This window comes from Pagrus pagrus (assembly GCF_965226575.1).
Source record: "Pagrus pagrus genome assembly, chromosome: 5".
In the NCBI taxonomy this organism is placed as follows: Eukaryota; Metazoa; Chordata; class Actinopteri; order Spariformes; family Sparidae; genus Pagrus; species Pagrus pagrus.
In genome coordinates, this window is record NC_140189.1 from 10,428,906 (window position 1) to 10,451,900 (window position 22,995).

At 41.9% G+C, this 22,995-nt stretch overlaps 1 protein-coding gene across 1 annotated transcript in view; it reads left to right on the forward strand.

Moving 5' to 3' along the window:
- The first annotated feature begins 6,513 nt into the window (after positions 1-6,513).
- The window catches only part of gfra3 (GDNF family receptor alpha 3), a 66,016-nt gene continuing 49,534 nt past the window's right edge, over positions 6,514-22,995 (forward strand). The window contains exon 1 of the mRNA XM_084352262.1: positions 6,514-7,028. Within this exon, the coding sequence (XP_084208388.1) occupies positions 6,989-7,028 (40 nt within the window). The 5' untranslated portion in view covers positions 6,514-6,988. The remainder of the gene's footprint in view (positions 7,029-22,995) is intronic.

Genomic DNA, 22,995 nt, shown 5'->3' on the forward strand with positions numbered 1-22,995 from the left:
TGTGATCACTGAAGATGAACTGTGTATACCAGCAACAAAGTGCTCCTGTACCCATGTAGTAATCTCCTTTATACAATCATGTGTTCACAAAGCGTTGAACCTCGCCCCATCCTTGCTTCTGAACACCTGAGTCTTTCGAGGATGCCCCTTACATACCCAATCATGATACTATCACCTGTTACCAATGAACCTGTTTACCTGTGGAATGTTCAATAGGTGTTTCTACTTATTCGAAATGGGCTGCTGGCATCAGATTCTGGACTAGAATGCCACTAAGTAGAGCGCATACCTCTGCCAAGGCCCAACTAATCCATAATAAAATAAAAAAAATTTAATCCACCAGATATTTATTTGGATTATTTGGATCCCCATCAAATTGTACTCACTCATGGAGATCCATGCATTATTCCCTGAGAAAATTAAGAAAAATGTTGTGGATTCCTGGATCCATCCCTTTATTCAGATCCACATCAAAAGTGAATGGGGTCTGTTCTGGCCCATCCTCCATCCAAGTTTGGTGGCAATCTGTTCAGCAGTTTTTGTGTAATCCTGCTGACAAAACAACCAACAAAGGGACATGGGTAAAACCATAACCTCCTGGCTGCAGGTAATGGCCATATATTTACAAAAAACAATAAAGTTGATGAAATAAAACATAAAATAATTTATATCATCTTTGTACTATTTTCAGTTCAGTTCAGTTCAGTTGAGTATATGTCAAAAAGGAATCGCAAATTGACAACTCTTGCTTTTTAGAATTCTGGAGCAGATCCAAGCCTTAAAAAGTCGAGACATGACACAAAAGTCGGATACGTGAATTGTTTTTTTTAATACTATGATTAATGTCAAAACATTATCAAAAGCAGACTGAATAACGGTATTATTGGAGGGTGATAGGAGGTGGGCCTAGATATTGTAACAGAGAAAATCTGCATCCATCCTTCAAATATTTACTATCACCATTTCGTTCAAAGTTAATGCTCATTACATTTTTATTAAATGATGGCAATTGCACACTCCGACTGTATTCTTGACTGTACGTACTGTTGTTACTCAACTTAAAACCAGCCTCATCTCCACCGACCTGTTCGACCCTTTCAATCCAGCTTCCTTTCTTATTATAACACAGAAACAGCCCTCCCCAAAGTCACTAACGACCTCCTCCTCTCTGCAGACTCCGGCTAACTCAGCATCCCCATCCTCCTGGACCTCACTGCAGCTTTTGACACCATCAACCACTCCATTCTTCTCTCCCACCTTGAATCCTCCCTCAACATCACCAGCCCTGCCCTCTCCTGGTTAAAATCATGTCTCACAAAAAGACAACAGTTCATCCATATCAACAACTGCACCTCCTCCACCGCTCCTCTGTCCCAAGGCGTCCCCCAGAGTTTGCTGCTTGGTCCACTCCTCTTCATCCTCTACATGCTTCCCCTTGGCAACATCATATGCATTCATGGTCTCCGCTTCCACTATTATGCTGATGACGTCCAACTCTACATCTCCACCAAATCCATCACCACTGCTGCTCACTCCACACTCAGCAACCACCTCACTGATATAAAATCCTGGATGCAATCTAACTTCCTCCAACTAAACTTTGACAAATTGGACATGGTCATCATCGGCCCCAAATCCCTCATCAAAACCACTCACAACTTTTGCCTCACCATTGACAACTCCACCCTGTCTCCCTCCCCACACAGTCACAATCTCGGTGTCATATTTGACAACAACCTCTCCTTTCAACAACACATTAATAAAATCACCAGAACTGCCTTCTTCACCCTAAATAACATAGTCGGTCTCCGCCCATCACTCTCCGCTGCAGAAACCCTGATCCACCCCTTCATCATGTCCAGAATTGCCTATTGCAACAGATTCTCTCTACGGCACACCAGCCAAACTCTTAAATAAACTCCAATACATCCAGAACTCTGCTGCTTGCCTGCTGACCCGCTCCCGTGACCACATCACCCCCGTCCTCCAGAAACTCCACTGGCTCCCTGTCCTACAACGGATCCAATTCAAAATCCTCCTCCTCACTCACAAAGCCCTCCTCAACTAGCTCCCCCAACCTGCCCCTGGTTGCACGCAGCCAGCAGCGTGCCCTATGGACACCCAGCCTGTCCATCCTAACTCAGAGACACTCTGGCAGCGAAGAGTGGCTCCCGAGGATGAGTGACCACAAGAGGAACAGCAGATGACCAAGAAAGGGGCCGAAGAGGTCAGTGGGTTAACCGGAGAAACTACAGCTCATAAACCATAGTTGTTAACAGTTTGTGTCAAGTGTAGAGAAAGCAACCAATCAGAGGTAGAGTAAGGCCAGTCTTACAAGAAATGCAGTGGGACCCATTATAACATGAGAAACTCGACTGTTCAGTGGGCTGGACAACCAGGAAGTAAACCAATACGTTTTTTGGACTGGTTTCTACTTTTATTATAAATCTGTGGTCATGCACTAGATTTTCACAAAGGGACAGTGTCTGTGAGAGCCAACAGTAGCTCCTTATACTTAGACTTAACACAGGAATATATGAAGAAATTTAATTCTTTCATTAATATTTTGATGCTTTAATCGAAAGGCTCTGTACCCATGCTGGAGTGACACATACAGACCCAATGACCTCTGATCTCAAGGAGGAAGGATGTCAAGAAAGATGAGGAACAGAAATGAGAAACCATGCCTTTTCCCACCAACCACAGATTTTGCATCCTCATCTTTGTGTGTTAAACCTATCAAGAGTCATAAGCCCCATTCACACTGCCTTTTCAAGGTGGGAATCTTGCACTGATATTCCGCCTCGCTGTCTGTATTCCCCCTCTGATCCTTCAGTGGAGGTAGTAACAGAGCAGCAGCAGATGAAAGACGACCTCTGTGTGAAAGTGTAAGCCAGTAGCGCGGGACAGGGGTGTGTCAGTCTGTTGGCATTCAGTCTGACAACAGATCCTTCACTCATCAAATAAAAGACAAATGTCCCACAATGCATGGTGGGTCAAGATCTCAATCACAACACATTATAACATCCTATAACCATCAGCAGATACATGTTGAGATTTACAGGTGGAAACACGTTAAAACACCGGAGCGGCTTTATGCCGGTGCTACTTGTTTCAGCGTGAACGAACAAAGGTGGCGTAGAGGCAAGCCTTCGTTACAGCGAAATTGTGGAATCTCTGTGTGAAAATGACTGAAAGTGGTCAGAACTATCTACTTGAATTACTTGAATGTGTGATTATATAGATCTTGTGTTTCAGATCTTGTAATCCTTTTGATATTATGAAACTCAAACTCTGCTTTAAAATCTGCGAATTTAGAGGATACCACACTGATGAGTTTTGGTAATAACTAACTTACTTATGATTCGACTTATGATATTATCATTTATTATTTTAGATATGCTTCACTGTTATATAGTCCTAAAATAAAAATGAAATAAATTAAATGTTTTTTTGTTATGTAACTCATTACTCAATTCATCTTCATCATCACAAGCTCTTAGTGCTTCCATTTGTTCTTATATGTTGCATATATTAACTAAAGGACGAGTGAGTTGCCAATTTGCGAGTGTGTATAATTCAAATTTTAAGTAGTCAAATCAATTCAATTACTACCCTTTAAGTGGAGGCCAGTTCTCTTTCAGAACAAAGTAATTAATTATTAATCAGTAAAAGAGCACCAAGGATGCTCTGTCTTCCAAAACACGCCCTTAGACGACAAAACTTTTCATCACGTTCTGTTCTCTCTCTCTCTTTTGGGCTCTTTCAGCTCGTCTTCTTGTCCTGACTCTTGACTTATCACCCTTTTTGGGCTCACATGGTGAAGCCCCCCTGCTTGGCCATGTGGCATTAATGGGTGCCGGCTTTTGTTTATCAGTTTTTACTGAGCGCTGAAGAAAGCTCCAGAATGAAGTCTGAACTGAGAAAGAAAGACTGCAAAGCTTCATAAAAGCTACAAGCAAAGCCCATTTGCTATATGAATAACTATTCATTTTGCAACCCTCCTTTTTTATGTAATTAACTTCATGACTTTTGATGACTTTTTGGCTTCATGTATCTCAACTCTGCAACCTGTCACTGAATGCAACAAGACCAGAGAACTCATGCTGTGTCTCCTCTGAACTGTTAGTTACGCCGTTATTACTGCTGTGGCTGCTCAGTCTGGAAAGTGTCATGAGATGGCTTTTGCTGTGAATTGGCACTATACGAATAAAGATTGATTGATTGATTGAATCTACTGTACAGCGATTATCATCTGGCTGTGTCCTGGCGACCGAGGATCACCGAGTCCGCTTGCCAGACTTGCCCCTCTCCGAGGGAATTTGCCTCATCATCGGCATTCATCACCACAAAAAAGTATCAAATAACCATCTTCATGCGTTATGTCTGAGAGTTGATGCAGAGCTAATTCTTCAATGATTTTTGCTTCCATTGATCTTAGTGAAGTATTCACCCTTTTGTGTTTTTGAATAGTTTTTGATAACATTTATTCTTTGATCCATTTGCTCTGTCTGCAATATTTTAACAACTACATTTATAATTCATCGTGCCTTTTCATTCATCCACTGTAGTTGTATATACTGTGTTTACATATATGTTTAGTGGTCCTCATTCATCATCCATGTCCCTCAGTAGTTCTATAAATATCTTGAATTAAGTTGTTGTGTTTTCCTCTATGACAGAGATGGAGGTCAATGTAATCAGAATTTACAACTTTCTTCCTAATTGATTAATTAATGACTGGATGTGCTGCCCCTTCCGAGTCCTTAACAACATTTCATATATGTGGTGAGAATGCTACATGATGCATAAAGCTGCTGAATGCACACCGTTTTGCAGAATAATTGAGGAAGTAACGTCATATTTCAATGTGCTAGGTTGTCCATATAATAAATATAAAGAGTGAATTGTCAGTATAGGGAGAAGGTTGGGGATGGACAGTTGGGTTAAGCAAGCACCGGACTTCCATTCAGGAGACCTCTGTTCATGTCCAGTACGCAACCAGAAGACAACGCTGAGTTATTTTAATGCGACACCACACACATGAGGTAGGGTAAGTCATTTAGGAAATGTACTTTTTGTAGGTATATAAGTGATTTTAAATCAAGACACAATATTTTCCGAAACCTGACCAAGTAGTTTTGTTGCCTAAACCTACAACTGCAACTGTATGACAAAGGCCCAGTACGTGTGCCACTGCTACGCTGCAACATTCATGTAGTTTGGAGACATACGGAAAATCGACCTACTCAGTTTAGGATGTGGGTATGATGTGGGTATGAGGATGTGTTGGCTAATACTCATTTAATGAAAGATCAATACTCACTTGCTGCCAAAACAACCAGTTTCTATGCAACCACAGTTCAGTTGTGTAAAACCAACAGTTGTTCAGAAGGTTATGTGCACAACATCAAAGCCATATGTCTGTAGTGAAGTGAAAGGAGGAAGATGCTAGAAAATGCAAAAAATGCATTTAATTGAATGGTTCTGTCTAAAGGCTCATAAGGATACTGTTTGGCTCATTTTCAATCAATCAATCAATCAATCAATCAATCAATCAATCAATCAATCAATCAATCAATCAATCAATCAATCAGAAGTCATCTCATGACACTTTCCCAATTGAGCAGGTCTAAACCATACTCCTTGATTAATTTATTTACAGAGATCCAACATTTCCCCCATGAGCAAGCACTTGGCGACAGTGGCAAGAAAAAAACGCCTTCTAACAGGCAGAAACCTCGAGCAGAACCAGGACCACAGCAGCAGGACCAACCACCATCCAGAGGAACCTGCGAGACTAGAGAGCACAGAGACTCGGGAAGAAGCCAAGTCAGTAACATGTATTAATGAGACGTGTACAGATAGAGAGGAAGAGAGAGGAGCTCAGTGCATCATGGGAGATTCCCCCGGCAGTCTAAACCTATGGCAGCACAGCTAAGAGCCTGTGCAGGCCCCAACTATAAGCTTTATCAAAAAGGAAAGCTTTAAGTCTACTCTTAAACAGAGAGAGTGTCTGCCTCCTGAACCAACACTGGAAGATGGTTCCACAGGAGAGGAGCTTGATGGCTGAAAGCTCTGCCTCCCATTCTACTTCTGGAGACTCGAGGAGCCACAAGACATCTTGACACGTCATGGTTTTGTTGTGGTGTAGAAACATAGTGTCCAAACCATTAAACATACTATTCCAGCAGTCTGCTGGAGGCTGTCAGATCATTCCAAAAATTCAGCTAATCAACAAACTAGTTTAGAAATACAAAATAGTTCATTTATAAAAGTGAGAGTCATGTTTGCGCTTGGTTGCAGATTTCAACAGCCATGTGGGATTGAAACAAATGCAAAGCTGGAGTCTTTTGGGATTACAAGAATGGGAATCAATTCCAACATTAAAGCTTTTCATCCCTCCATCCCTGAAGGTGATGATGATGATGATGATCTGAGGAAGAGGAGGAGGAGGGAGAGGAGGGGGAGGGATATCACCAGTAGGCTAATAACCTCAGCCTCCTGCTGTCAGCGTCATGATCGCAGAATGTACCGGGACCCCTTCACCAGCGGAGCCGCGTCGTGATGACTGTCCGCGGGCACAGCTGCAGCCCGGTGACGCTTGACATTTCCTCCATTCAGTAGTTGATTTCTCCAAGCAGCGCGGTGTGAAGCTGGAGCCTTGGCACAACCATCCCCACACACACTCTCTCTCTCTCACACACACTCACAGGCTGCTTCTCTGGTGCGTACTTCGCTCCGACACGCTCCTCCGAGGCTTCTCCCTCCTTCCTTCTGGGGATTTGAAACTTGAGGGACTTTACCGTCGCGGGCAGAGAACAAAAGGCGGACTGACGGACGGCGTCGGTGCGGTGAATGTAGCGGCAGGCTGGGTGTCTGTCTGCGGGGCGCACAGCGGTGCTGCTGGACCAGCCGAGAACGCACCAAGTCCCGTCCCACATCCTCGTTCCTCCCCCCCACCCCCGGCGTCCCGGACACAGCGAAGATGATTCTCCTCGGGACTGTGCTCGCTCTTTTCTGCTCAGGTACGTGCGCTCCTTTGTGTCTTAGCATTAAGGAGAGAAATGTTGTCGGGGAAGCTTTGGAGCAAACACCACAGTCTTTGTCTACACGCTCAAGTTAGATGGAGATGAGGATGGAGAGTGGAAAGTCGCACTTCATTTGTGGCCTCACATTTTATTCCAAAGTAAAGAGATAGTCTGCCTCTTCTTCTTATCTACTCCCGGGTTCAGTTTTTTTTTTTTTTTTTTTTTTTTTTTGGCTCGTTTGCTCAATTTCACGGTGTTGCAGCCACGGGGATGTAAATAAGTGAACCTTTCTTCTCCTAACTTTTCTGCAGAGTAAAATGTCTCGCATGGCTGTTACTGACGATTTAAATTCTCAGATATCGTTTTTTGTCCCAATAATTCAGTATTTCGGCTGTGCGCTCAGTTCAGGCAACACAATAAATGTGTCCGCTGTGTCTTGATCCCAGACGCCACTAGGCTACGCCCTTCAAGCTCCGAGACCCGAGCTGAAACTTTAAATGATGAGTGAGCCCAGAAACACGGTGACTGACTGACTGACTGACAGCCCTCTGGGTTTTACTGTTAGGGACAAACCAGGAATGATTGATTTATCTGTGGATACAGACGCTTTAAAGAGTTCTCTGATTTGTTAGAATAAAATACTAAAATAACATTTGACACTTTAAGCAACGTTTTAAAAATGATTTGAAATTGCGCTACTTGCAGATGAGAAGGGGCATTAAAAGGACAACATTTAATAAGACATAGGTTTAAAAAAAAAAAACACAGAAGCAGAATTTTCATGATAAATATAAATTAAATCAGAGGAACAACAGACTGCCTTCATTTTTTATTATATTCAAATGTCTCATACAGATATATTGGCTACAGCAGGATGTGATCCTCTAGAGCGGTGAAGCCCTCACTAATGATTAAGAGAAGAGCCACTTTATTCCAGATGTTTTTCAGCTGCTTGTTCTTCGACACAGTCAGAAAAAGATTCAGGCCTGGAATTTGATTGTATGGTACACAATAAGGCATTTATTTAAGGCATTTTAAAGATGTTTAAGGGAGATTTGACCCTGTACGTACACCTCTTAACTGCAGCAGACGTGCTTTTACTTGCTCTTTGTTAAATAGAGAGCTTGTGCTCGGGCTGAATACACAGCCTCATAATAATGCAGCTTTCTGATGTTCACTTTATAACTGAAGAACTTGCTGTTGGCGTGAGCGAGGTATTGTCTTGCTGATGACCTTGTTATGTCTATTTCTTTATTTCTTTGTGTGTTTTCTATGTGTGCAGGAGTCTGTGTGTGGGCACTAAAAGCTTGTAAATGAAAAGAAAACTGAAAGAAAAGTGGCGACTTTACAGCGCCGTAAACACACACGTAGGGAACTCCTCTGAAAGGGTTGTTCATGGCACAGTAGTGGATTGTGATTAAGCCCGAAACAACCATTTTGTAGAGTTATATGGCGCAGACACTCACAGACAGGTGAGAAGGCAGTGTTAGCTGAAGAGGAGTCTTAAACTAAAAAACAACAGACCGAAAAAAAACCACGATTCAAGTCACCCTCCATGGTTTTTATGTGACATATTTTGTTATATACATTCTGTATGTGGGTCAGTGGACAGAGGGAAAGATCTACCAACGCTGGACAAGGAATCAGAATGTGTTTTCTGTCTCTGGCTGTGATCGTGACTGAACTGGCTTTTATTGGCTTTATTGGGGGTAATGTGCACTTGGCTGGCTGTGTATTATTTTTGTGTAGGGCATCGTGCGATATTTTTTGTGTGTACATGTATCAGTGCGTCACTGAATGTTAACTGTAGTTTGATTGTACATGTATACGTGCACATTGTGTGTGTATATGGAGAGACTGTGTGCTGCCGCGTCACCTGTGTCCTCTCGAAAGCCCAAGACGAATTTCTCAAAGGAGACAATAAAGGCTTATCTTATCTTATCTTATCTTATCTTATCTTATCTTATCTTAACACAGAGGAAAATACTGCTGAGTACTTGCAAGAGAAAATCAGAAGGGTCAATAAATGTGGAGACATACAGTAGGTATGACAGGCCCAGGTCAGTGGGCCAAAAACCTCTCCTGTCATCTACAATAATGAGGCGAAGCAAATCCTTGGAAGGCCTGAAGATTAGACAGCAGCAGGAGATTTGCCAACACATTGATTCTACACATTCTGGGTAAATACCAAAGTTCGTTAGGGACAAAAGTGTGGAAGTGATTTAATCTTTAAAGTTTAGGAGCACACAGGGAGAGACTGGGAAGCATGAAACACAAATATGAGTGTTACATCTAAATGTTGTGCTTTTCTTAGCTGGTTGTGTGGTCACAAGAGCACCTCAGAAGGTGAGAGCGCACTTTAACAGGACACGGCGATATCTGCCTGTCGTTGGATGTTTGTCATAGTTTACGTCTGGCAAACAAGACGGAAGCTGATGGAGCACACTGGGAAGTCATCTGATGGTCCTTAAAAGCTGCAGGATGACCAATCACTTTTAGTTTCTGATGGAATCGTCATGCCAGATCAGCCTTTGCTCACTCTCAGATGTGCTCGCTCTCTTTGATTACCACTCAATTGTGCTCATTGTTTTATTCTTTTACTAATGTGCACATACATAATGTTGAATCTGTAAAGTGGATATCTGCAAATCAATTTAAGCTCTTTGCTGGTAAAAACAAACCTCAGTCTTTGTGTTGTTGTAGTTACACCTGTTGGATGACGATTATATCAGCGGTTCACAACCTTTTTGGTCAGACAGTGGAGGATGGAGGATGGAGGATGGGCCTCTACCCAGATTAGACCTCATTAACTTTTGGTACAGATCTGGATTAAAAGCAGCTCCAGGATTTTTTTTTCTACTTTCTTTAACATTGTGAGATAGGGTGTTTTTGACATGGGCACTGATTCCTCAGAGAATAATGCATGGATCTGGATTTTTAAAAAAATCAGGTGTGTTGAGATGGCTGGTGTCTATGAGTGAGTACGAAAGGCAGAGGTATACCATTGTGATTTTTTAGCGACTTTTCATGCACTCTCATCGGCAGGTGTTACATGTGGCTCAGGCCGGTGTAAGACTGAGGTGTGTCTAATGCAGTCAGACAGCCGTAGTGAGTAGATTATTCTGACAGTAAATATACTATAGATCAGCCTCACACTGACGTGGAAGCATATCTGCCGGTTTATTTTCCTCCTAAACACACGCATGTGGATCTGTTATATCAAATCATTATTTCTACCTTTTCTATTTTCTGAATTAGCTCAGCCAATCTGCATCCCTGCCAAGTGCCCCTGGTGACAGCAGAAGATACCTCTGGTTGGGAATCAGTGGATTATATGAGTGCTGTAGCAGGACTAATGAAATTCCCCCACAGTGGTTTTATGTGAGCGTGGTCTGTGCTGCAGCACAGCCCCGCTGTGTTCATTAGCCGTGTTAATGACTGTCCAGCTTGTAGTGACACTGTAATGTTGAGTGACAGGCTCATATATCTCCCTGTCTCTTGGCCTCAGGTTTACCCCCCCCTCCCCCGAGGCTTTCAGGTCGTGTCTGATTTGACTTTTTTTTCAATCTCAATCTAAATTCCCCCTTGGATTCAGCGACGCGTCAGAATAAATTGTTCAAGTCGTTCAATGAGGAAGTGCAGTCAACCGATGCCGGTGTGCAAACACATTTGGAGCGGCGGTGGTTGACGTCTTATCGGTGTGCAGGCAGGTGTGCATGTTGGTGTGTGTTTTTAGGGGTGGGAGGGAGAGTGAAAGGGCTCATTCTGCTTAGACGCCACGAGTGGGTTTCTGAAGGGATACTGATACCGATACTTTGGGAGTGAAGTTGCCCACTGGGGATATTTACCTGCTCTTTTAGATCATAACCCCTTAACTTACGTCTTTTTTTCCTTTCGGTTCCCTGTCAAGGCCTTGAACGCTTGTTTGTGAGTGCTGGGCTCCTACAGATCAGTACACTATTTCCTGCCAAAGTTCCAACAGGCTCGGTATTTAAATTGAGAGAAAGTTGTCTGTGGTGTTTTGTGGCGTTCTTCTCACTGGTTTAAACAAAAGAAAAATGAAGGACAGCACTCCAATCAAACCGTTTATTCTTGCTGCACGGACGTTTCTGGCAAGACGCCCTTCTTCAGCGAGTATTCTGGCAAAATCACAGTAAAACTACACAGGTGTGCTAATTATAGGTTATCCAAAACTGCCCCACCAGATACACCCCAATAGGGGGAGCTGTATGCTTTTGAAGGAGAGCAAAGGACCACGCAGGGATTCATACAAACGAAACAAAATCTCACAACAGAAAAGCACCTAACTGTATCACAGAAACAACATAGCACATGTTTGTATCACAGGAAACAAGTAAATGAAATCTCCTCGTTCAGTCCCTTTGGAATCAGAGTGTCGAGGAGGTGTATCTAATAGGCTTCTCTCTGGAGGAGCATTCTGTCCCTGTTACCGCCTCTCCGAGGCATTCTCACTGCCTCAATGCCCATGTAATGTTGTTCACTTAAACTGTGGTTATGACTGTCAAAGTGCCTGGCTACTGATGATTTAACACCGAAGTTACGAATAGAACGCTTATGCTCACAGATTCTGCTTTTTAGCTCCCGCTCTGTTTTGCCCACATAATACATATTACATGGACATTTTAACAGGCTGCTCACTGGTTTGAAATCTCCGAGGTTTGTTGTGTCATGTAGGCACCAAATAAAGTCAAGCAACATTTGAATCACTTGTGGAAAAACCAACAGCCACACAGTCCAGATAAAGTAGATTAGCTGAGTTCTTGAGTGTTATGTGCTTCAAGATAGTCTAGGCCTCAGTTTAAATCTGATTGTAATTTATTTAGTCATTCCCCTTTAATCCCTGAACAGCCATGGGTCAGACATATAATTTCTTCAGTTTTCCTGTTAATGAGTGAAATGTTATTTGTTGTCTCCAGATCACAAGTTATTTATGTCATAATCACGGATTAACAAATGTTGTGATCATTTATCATGACAATACGACTTTGTAAGATTCGTGAGAGTCGACCATTAAATTCACACACACTGTTCTGTGAGGCGGGTTTGGGAGTTTCAAAGCAAACCCCATGAAGTTTTGTGAACTTCAGCCATTTGAATGTTTTACCATTAGATTTGATAGGAGAGTATTTACATTATGGCTACTGTAGGGATAGACGTAACACATGTATGATAACATATTATTAGCGGCTGCCACAGTTGATTTACCGGATAACAAGATAAATTAATTCATTTTCAGAAGAAAATTATACTAAAAAATAATTGCACCTATGGTCGTTATGGGCTTCTGTAGAAAATAAAAGTTAAGAGGTTTTAAAACTAGGTTTTCAGTGGCACCATCATTAGAACTTTCTGTCAGAAATGTAAGTCTCCGAGACCAAATTAATTTAATGAATATTATCATTTTTGTAAGGCCTGGTTACAACAGAACGCGGCACTGCAAAGTTGATTGACGGCTCTTCACACTGTATTTGACATTGGAAGCTTGGTTTACTCCACCATGGCACCTTGTTCACCGTTGTCAACCTTTTTAATTCAATAAAAAGTTATTCAGAGGGGAAATTAAAGCTCGATAGCTAACTATCAACGATAAGAACATTTAATAGACGTATTTGTATTGACTCCTGTCTCATAACGCTCTAAAAAAACAATGCTCTTTTGTAGGACAATATATAACCGGACAGAGGAGGTTAAAAAAAGCATTGGTTGAACACAGCTAATAAGCTGTGATAGCTTCCTTCTTTTTTTTCCCATTCTGACATAGGTTAGCACTGTCAAGATAGCTTGCTATTTGTCAACTGCGGTCAAGTTCCAATTGCCAGTTGCCAGAATAAATGTTGGCATAGTGTGTTTCTGCAAAACCACAGGTCCCCTAACCCAGGTCTCCTTAAAAATGTCATGGAAGTCAGGTAATGAGCATGTACTGTGAACATGATGCGACACGTTTTGTAGACATATCAATATGGTACGTGTTTATGACAAGTACAGATTTGAACATGTCTGTGGTTTGTAACATTGTGGAAAAAAGCTGTGAAAAAATGTGGGCAGATTTACTGATTATATTCCACTAACTGTGGCGATTCCTTTGGAATGATTGAATTTGTCGTAAAATCTCAGTTTGAAATGCTGGTGGGACCATGTCTTTAGACTCCAGGCATTCAACATGACACTGAAATAACCTTCAAGTCAAAAATGAATTGAATGCACCTGAAAATAAAAGATAAACGCTGACAAAAAAATATATTGATAATAAAAGACAACACCCACCCAGCCCCAGTCCTTTCACCCTTCTGCCCTCTGACAACACATACAGAAGTATCTGCTGTCGTACCACCAGACTACAGAGCAGCTTCTTTCATCAGACTGTGAAACTCCTGAACCCATCCTCAACACTCCACCATAAAATGTTTTTCTTGATGAGCGTAAGGGGACAACAAGCTACATTTGGTTATCCAACCCTGAGTTATAAAACAATTGACAATTAAATGAACCTTTGAAATAGAGTATGTAAGTAATGCATAGTCTAACTTTGGACACTACCACAGCGAAACATCCCACCTCCACTTATAGCACACACACACACACACACACACACAGGTGTCAGGTGTTTCAAAGTGTCTCAACGTGCTAACACACCCATTACTGAATGTTGCACAGCACTGCAGGGGTGTGTGCTTTGAACAACAGGGGTCCTTCCAGTAGGTAGAGCGAGACAGAGAGAGAACGTCTTATCTGTATTGATCTCCAGTGACTGACGATGACATCTATGAAGAGCAATGAGGCCAGAGAAATGAGCATCATAAACCTACTTTGATGATAAGTGTAAAAAGCTGCTCGAAATAGGAACGGCCATCATCCCCTGTCAGAAGAGACATGGAGACAGAGAGACAGTGACAGAGAGACACAGAGAGACAGCGACAGAGAGGGACAGAGACACAGACACAGAGAGACACAGAGACAGAAAAAGAGAGAGAGAGACACACAGAGAGACAGAGAGACAGAGTGACAATGACAGAGATGGACAGAGACTGAGAGAGAGACAGAGAGAGAGAGAGAGAGAGAGAGAGAGAGAGAGAGAGAGAGAGATGAGGATTAGGTGTGTGTCTGTGTGTGTGTGTGTGTGTGAGAGAGGTAAATTAACTGGGTGGATGAAGTAAGGAAATCCATCTTCCTTCTTCAGTCACATTTAATGAAAAATGAGCAACTTACCTGGCCTCCATCCACCTCGTTCCATCTGATCAGGGTTCGAAGGTGTGTGTGGGGTGTACGCATGGGTCAGTGTGTGTGTGTGTGTGTGTGTGTGTGTGATAGCGTTCTTCTCAAAGGGAATGGTGTATCCAAGGGGGTAGTTTGGAGGTCTTCTGTGTGTTTTGTTGATAACTGGGATTTGGAACTCAAACACAGGGCCGGCAGATGGTGTGTTGGCTTCTGCTTCCGTGACTGTGTGTGTGTGTGTGTGTGTGTGTGTCAAGTGTGTGAACAGGCGTTAGATTGAGTGCTGTGTGTGTGCACGTGTATGTTGGTGTGTCCTTACTCAAACTCAGTGTCCAACTGGAGTTAGTGGTCCCTGAAGGTACCGCTGCTCTCTGTGGTCAGGGCCTGGGCTGATCCCAGGTCAGCCGCGGCCTGACCTCAGGCCCATCTGCTATCATGATGACAGATGTGTCAGAGACTGGCTTCAGATCTGTGGCTGTTGGCTGGGAGGAACCTCTGCCAGACATTTAGTTTGGGTCCTTAAATCCCAAATATGTTTGGAAACGCACTGAATCAAATGTGTTTCTGCCCTTTGAGTCTTTGAGCAGTGCTGGGTGTGGCCAGCATGTTTTTTCAGGTTTATTTCACGACAACTGGTGTCCTGTTGTGTCGCCGCTGCACAGGTTAGGTTAATGTATTTTGTATGTGAGCCCTGTATCCCCCCTCCAACAGTTATCCTGTACGCCTCATCTGACTGTTTCACTGAAAAAACTGAGTGCAAACAGACCGACGACCGCCCCGCTCTGCCAGAACACGAGGATTGCAGGTGGTACCTCCTTTACCACTCGATGACACGGCAGGAGTTCCTTTGCAAAAGTAAAGAAAATGGGAGGCATTCATCACTGTCTGAGACCTTTGCTACCTACCCGGCATTATCCATTATTTTCTCTTTGATGACAATTACACTAATTATAGCTCCTCTATTACCCCAGGTTTTCATAAACAAGGATGAGAAAGAAATGTTGTGGCTTAGTGATTTAGAGTCTGAGTGTCTGTGAAATGTGATTAGAAATGTGCAGGTGACACACTGACTTCTGTACGAATGATTCTGGTAAATGTAGGAGAGGCAAGAGTGCTGGGCTGCTGGCATGAAGTGGCAGAGAGGGGAACAGAGCTCAGCTCATATTGTTGATTTCCTGCAAACTGCTCCACATGCTCTTGCTCCGACAATTTTTTTTATTATTGGATTGGTTGACCTACCCTGGTGCTGCAGAACTAATTTGACCAATATGATGAAGTTTTTGCTCTGTTAAAAGGTCACTCAGACTCCAATTATTGGCTCTCAACTTAAGCTTTTACTAAGGAAGCACAGAATAGGGAGCCAAAGTCGATGCAGCGACCCTTAGATGTCCTCTAATCACAGGCTGTAAACAGTCTGACTTCACCCTGTTCCAGTCTGTCTCTCCAGCGTGAGCCCTTCAAACTTAGGCCATCAGACACGAGTAGTTCTTATTCTCCAGTGGAGGTAGTACCAGAGGAGAGACAACATCTGAGTGTAAGCAGGCAGCACAGTACAGGAGTGTGACGGTCTGATGGTGTTCAGTCTGACAACTAAACAGATCCTTCACTCAGCAAATAAAAGAGAAATGTCCCACACTTCAACCCACAAAGCAACAATACAGGACCAAACAACAGTAATGTGGTAGCAGGTCGTGTCTTCAGCGTCTTACATGAGGAAAGAAATACAGAATTTATACATGGAAAAGTGTCTCTCATCCTGTCTGTCTCTCATCTTGTCTGTCTCTCATCTTGTCTGGCCTACTGACTCTTCATCACACTTCTGCCTGAAAAACAGCGTCTGTCCCCGGCAGAGAGAGCCAGGCAGCTCCTGCTGCTTACTGGAGGTGATTGTGTGACGAGATTTAAAGCAAAAAACTTTAACCCACCATGTCTTTGTGTCCTTTACTGTTGTGTTGTTGTAGTTACTGTCTCTGGAAACTGACGTAGAAAAAAAATCTTCGGTGAACGATTCCCAGAAAACAGCCTCCCTCTCTGGGAGTGAGAGTCAGACAGGGTCATGTGAGGATGTTATTTAGAGCAAAAAACATCTCAATATATTATATAGCACTTACATAGCACTTAAATCATAGCACTTAAGGTATCCTTGATAAATAGCAGCTGCTCTGCTCAGATGAGGGCTTGAAAATTGTTTCTATTTTTTCATTCTTACTTTATTGACGGTGATGTTGTGGTTTCTTTCTTGTGACCAATGTACTTATTGTAAGTCACTTTGGACAAAAGCATCTGCTTAATGCCCTAAATGTTAAATGTAAATATATGCAAATGTATTGTGGAAAATGACAAAGAGAACTGTCTATCTGATCTACTTCACACTTGCCAGGTTTGTTGCTGAGGACACGAGTATGTGCAGTGTGGAATTTGTTTGAAGTTTGAAAACGCGGCAGGTTCAATATTAATACATTTTGACATACACAGTGAACACCGCTCTGTGCAGCTGTGGGGCTCTGCAGACTGAAGCTGGACATCACATGTGATATTGATCTCATGGGGAAGCAGACATAAACAAAATGGAGATTAGCATGGTGCAACAACTTGCTGTAGTAACAAAAAAAACAAAAGCAGAAGGTTGAACGAGTCTGGATGAACACGAGTTCAACACAGGTTTTCTATCCTTCAGACAGAACTGGAGGTGACACTGTCAACATTGGTATGCCAGCTAACAATGTTTACTGTGGCTTGGCAGCACCGTCAGCTGCTCCGGGATGCCTCTCTCATTGGTTGCTGTGGTCCGGCTCAGAAAGTAACGATGTAATCATTCAGATTTTAAATCATAAAGATCAATGTTTGATATTATCGGGGCGGCCCTGATGAGTCTGTGAGCACTTCAGGAGGCATCAGACTGCATCTGTAAACCCCTCACATTACCACACACTCTGTGCTGGATAGCAAGCTTTGAACGGACACTGCACTAGTTGAAATAAACAAAAGAAACCTTATTGTAAAAAAATCCACCAGGAACCATTTTTTGCCATTTAATCTTTTCAGATGAGATCCCCCGTTCATAGTCTCAGTGTGACATGTTACTTGCTATAAGAAGGGCCCCGAGAGTTGGCTGCTAAGTGTTGTTGAGTGCTGTTTAATAGAAGTCATAAAACATAAAGGGAAACGTAAAGTGTGATAGACAGAAAAAGCTATTACATGGACCTTGAGTTCCAAGGTGTTTCCACTAGGGGGCGAATGATTATCGGCCTGGCTGATTATCGGCTCTGATATTTTGATGTTTTTCCATTTTGCCCATTATCTGTATCTGTATTTCATGTAGATGAAAATTGATTAATTTCAAAGTGGCTTTGCTGCAGCCTCTGCCTCTCTGTCTGTATTCCCCTCTGTGGTCTCAATTTAATGCCCCACCCACAACACTATCTGATTGGTAACACATCACACTAATAATAGCCAATCAACACTGAAGGCTTTGTGCCACTGACAGGCACAGAGACATGGCAGAGATAAGGGAAAAGCTGGTGGAGCTGCATTACAGAGGTGAGGTAGCAGGTGTTTCCAAAGTTTCAAAAACATCACAATCCTGTGACCTGTTCACCTGTTTGCCCAGTTTCCCTGTTACACCGCTGATAACGCGCCAACAATGCACTTAGTTGTACCACCAGTGATAACGCTAGCCTGTCGATAGCCTGTCTGAAAGAGTTGGTGTTTTCACGTGCTACGTGTAATGTTAGCCCATAATAACGTATGCTACTGTCAAGTCTCTTAGAGCTAATTTGCGTTGGCGAACATCAACAAGTTCACTGACTGTTTCATTATTTAGTCTGTTGATTAGCAAAACAATGACTGGCTTTAATGTTTCTTCTTGCTCTTACCAGCGCCGGTCATACTGTCAACAAGTTAACAGCAGCAGTGTTATGAAGTGAAGTCCTGAAGCTGTCTCTGACTCCTTCTTGGAACATTCGAGAGGTGCAGCTCTGCAGAATATTGTTGTTAGAAACTGAAGACACACTGAACCTGCATCTAAGGTCTCTGTTAATCCCAGCGGTGAAATACAGTACATTTACTCGAGTAAGTACCGTAACAGTACAATTGTGAGATACTTGATTGGTACTTTAGTTGAGTATTTGCATTTTCTGATACTACTTACTTCTGATACACTTTTTACATCACTACATTTATTTGTTTACTTTAGTTACTAGTTACTCTGCATATTCAGATTATTGATATGAAGTTAATATCAGCAGTATAAAAGAAATTAACCAGTTAAAGTGATGAACACATGAATGCATTAGTATTTATATTCCAATAGTGTATCATTCTTAAGTGCACTTTTATGTTTTAGAAAACTTATAAATTATATAAACTATAAGCTCTATTTGAATCAAACATGTGATTCAATATTTTTCAGCTAGGCTTTGTGTTGGAGTTAGCGGTATATGAAATTTCTGAGTTTTGACACCAAGATTTTTATTTTTATTGTAAATGCATATTGGTTAAAAATATTGGTTATCAGTCGTATCCATTACTAATAGTGGGTATCAGCCCTGAAAAAAACGTATTGGTTGACCCGTAATTTCCAGTGTGAATGCCCCCCGCTGAACAGTTAGCCATGGTCTGTCACACTTACACTAGAATTTGATCAGATATTTAACTTTCTTCTTGTTCAGATGGTAGCTCAAATTTTAAACTCCAAATACAGATTTTTAAAGTGACAAAAAGAACAGTAAATTGTTGGATACCACACTTTTGCATTGTTGTAGTAGGACTCACTGTACACTCCTGATGTACACAGCTCTACCTCAGCTTTACAGCACAATGAAGTACTAATGAATAATGTATGTAATGTAGACTGACGATATATAGCCAGCCATTATTAGACTATATCGGCTGGCTTTCTCCTCCCTTCATCTATCTGTGTTTTTAAAATCCCTGTTACTACAGGAAACAAGAGCTAGAGCTAGCAACCTTCATGCTACAATTGGGAAGTTACTCTAACACTAGCCTGGTCGCAAACGGTATCAACCTAAACAAGCTAGCAGCTGTTACCGTTTTGCCTTTTGCAGGGATTTAGCTGCCTTAATGCCAGGGCTGGCCTCCCCACATGCAAAATAAGTTGACCCTGACAATATGGGGCACTGTCACTTCATCCTGAGAAGATAACTGTGATTGGTTTAAAGAAATACAAACAAGCTAGAGCATTTTTCCACTATACCAGAATAAGAACTGGTGCAGCCAGATTTCTCCTGCGCTGACACAGCACCGTGGGGCTGTGAGGTCTGGCTATGTAAGACTAATGAATAATTAAACTTCCTGTTCATTTACTGATGACCTCAGTCTTTAATGTTCAATTTAACTTTGGGCTTTTATAGATGGCTGTCTTTTCTTTGTTTGTTCACTCGGCCGTGGTTGCCATTATTCCTCATTTCACTCAACCAGTTCCTCTCTTTGTTCCAAACAAACTAGAAATGTGAAACGCATCACTTCCACTTCTCATCACGGCGGTGGGAATACTTTCACCCAGAGAAATACTTCTTTTCCCTGCTTCACCACAGCTAGCTCTGAGTCTCCAGTGTAAGAGGACGACGAATGTACAGAGAGATGGATGAGAGCTGATATCTAACAGCCAGTATATTCTGACCAGGTGAGTCGGAGATGTTGTGCACTTATATTACCATCTCAGCGCTGATGTTAAAGTGCATCATTAATAGATGATGAGCTGGTGTGTGAGCTGCTACCTGTCATAGGTTAAATAGCCTCAGGTGGTCGTTGTAAGTATCACACTTCATTGCCACAGGGTGGCTGCTGATTGATTGGTTTGTATGTTTATTTGACCTTCACTGCCAAACATAAAAAAAACGAAGGATATTCTTTATAATTTTTCTTTATAATTTATTATATATTGTTCATTTCAGAGTTGCACTGACACAAAGAGGGGGCTTGTTCTGAAGAGCCATTATTGTGAAACCCCAGTACACTGCCACAGGAATGAGTAATTTAACCTAGATATCAGTAAGCATTTTAGCGCTTCTGGTTAGTTCGCCGCGATGTCAACGGGTTTTCTTTTTTTATTGGTTTTTAGTTAAATGCCAGACAGTTCAGGTTTCCAAAAAAGCAGTCTGTACTGAGGGCTGGTTCAGTACACAGGAAATCAGTCAGCATGGGCAAACAAATCACAAAGGGCTAGGCAGAGGCAAGGTAAGGTCAAAAAACAGAGTCAAGAACACTAGGAGGCAAATACACTGGAGCACATGCTACGAAGGGCGAAGACGAACTGGTAAAGGAAGACACAAGGAAGGTAGGGATAATAACACACAGGTGAAACACATCGGGGAGGGGCAGACAATCACTCAAGGTTAGGAAAGGATCTGAAATGAAGGGAGAGTTAGACACCAAAATTAAACAGGAAACAGAACTGAAAGGGGAAAAACAAAAACGAAGGTCTTTAAGACCTGACAAGACATGACAGCTGTACACACAACACGCTGTTGGACAAATGTGCCCTCTGTCTAGTGGAACATTTTTTTGACTATTGCGGTCTCAGAATAAAAGGCTGTCAGATCAATGGCCAGTTCCCCCAAAATATAGCATATAACTATCATCAGCTATGTATTTTAGTGAGAAGTGAGAGACTGTTTTCTGGCAGTGCTTTTTTATTTGCTAATCTAGCAGCTGTACAGACTAGCTAGCAGGAAATGCACTGACTGTGTGTATGTGTGTGTAGAGTGTGAGCTACAGCGTGTTGGCAGCTAAGCCTCAGACTGATCTCAAAACACACCAGAATTCCCACTTCTTTCAGAGCTTTATTTTGGTCATACAGCCATTAGTGCATGTTGGATATGCATCCCTCCACAATGAAGTTCAAGCTCAGTCTGAAATACCTTCAAAATTCAAAAGGAGTACCAGACATTTTGAGAATCACACTTATTCCTTTTTTTTTGTCCGATCCAAAAGTAAGATAAGACTCTGTTGAGTCTATGAACACATGCAGACAGCAGCCAGTTAGCTTTGCTTACCACAGAGACTGGAAACGGGGGGAAGGCTAACAGTAGCCCGGCTCTGTTCAAAGGTAACAAAATCTGCTTAACAGCAGCTTAAAGGACAATCCGCATTGAAAGGGTTTTTGACATCCATTTCTCACCCGTCTCACGGAACAGATCTGCTTCCATTTTATATAAAAGGAAACTCAGTCCACACTGGCTCTACACATGTCACCCTGCGTTTCATTTGAAATATTCCATGTCTATTTTTTTCTTCTGTTCTAGTTTACAGAAGTCTCCAAAGACAGCTGTTTTAATCACAAATATCTCAATATTTGTATGATGTGTACTTATTGTTGGTAGTTGTAATGATTGGTACCATGTGCTCAGTTTCACAATTTTCTCTGATTCCGAATCTCAATCTAATCAATAAACCAAAACAATGCTGATTTCTTCCCATAAAGCCGACTTGAAAAACATTTTCGTCCATCAGCCTGCTGAAGACTGTTTGAGCAGCTACTGTCCTTCCAGCACCTCAGGACCTGCTGCTAAAGACCTGGTTCTGAAGAGGAAGACAGACAAGTGGAGGTGGGAGTCGCTGTGGACTGAACAAAGTGGACACTTCAGTTGCACTGCCGCTCACATCTTGCGTGGATTCCTCATTAATTAACACGTCATATATCTTTTTTGTTGAGATTTAAAAAAGAAAAAAGAAAAAAGAAAAAACTTGTGGTTTGATGGAGGTGTGTGTGTCTGACTGCATCTTGGCAGGGAGCAGTGACTTTCTGGAGTCTTCTCACTGTGAGCTAGTCAGGCACCCAGCCAACAAACGGCCTGGCACACAGCCCCCATGTACGCAATTTTGTTTCTTTGTAAAAAAAATTAAGCAAATGGTTTAAATTAGTGCTCTTTGTGTATCGATTTCAGTCCATTTAGTTAGTGTTTTTTTTTTGTTTTTAATCACTGGATGCCAAATCGTCAACTTTTATAAAATGATACATTGCCTTTAACATGATGTGGCCTAGTGGCAAAGGAAACGTCCCCATGGGGACTAAAATAAAGACAGAGATCATAAGAGTTATCTGTTCTCACTTTATTTATGGATCTGATCCCACACAGACCTTAATTAAATAATTGATTGAAGGTAAACATACCTGCCTGTAAAATCTTTGTGTGTTCTGTCCACAATGCAACAAACCTTCATTTTGATCTGATCTGAACCTGTGAAGTTTTGTGACTGTATTGTGCATGGTCGTGAAACTGATTGATTTTTTCAATCAGTCAAAAGAGAGAGACATGAACATGTTCACATGTTTCCACCCACTCATAAAGAACATGTATATGATGGCAGTCTTCACTTCCAATGATTTCTCATTTTTCTGTGATGAATGAATGGAACACATTCTACTTTGTCACAGAAACATTCATGGAGTTTGTTTCAGTAATTAATTTATTATAGTTCTTCTAAAAATGTGACCAAACCTGCTGGATCAAAAATATACATACAGCAACGTGAACAATCAATTTAGGTGATTATAGAACATTGTGTGAATCAAATGTTCTTTGTAGCATGGCCTCTTAAAGCTATGGTCTACGATTTGAAAGATTTGTTATTATTATTAACATCAGTTAGATGGTGGTTATGACCCAATAGTACCACCTACACAATGTGAAGAGTAAAAGGAACCAAAAAAATCCATTCTCTCTAGTGTCTGTAAAACTGAAAAGAAATTGACCAATAGGAACCATCC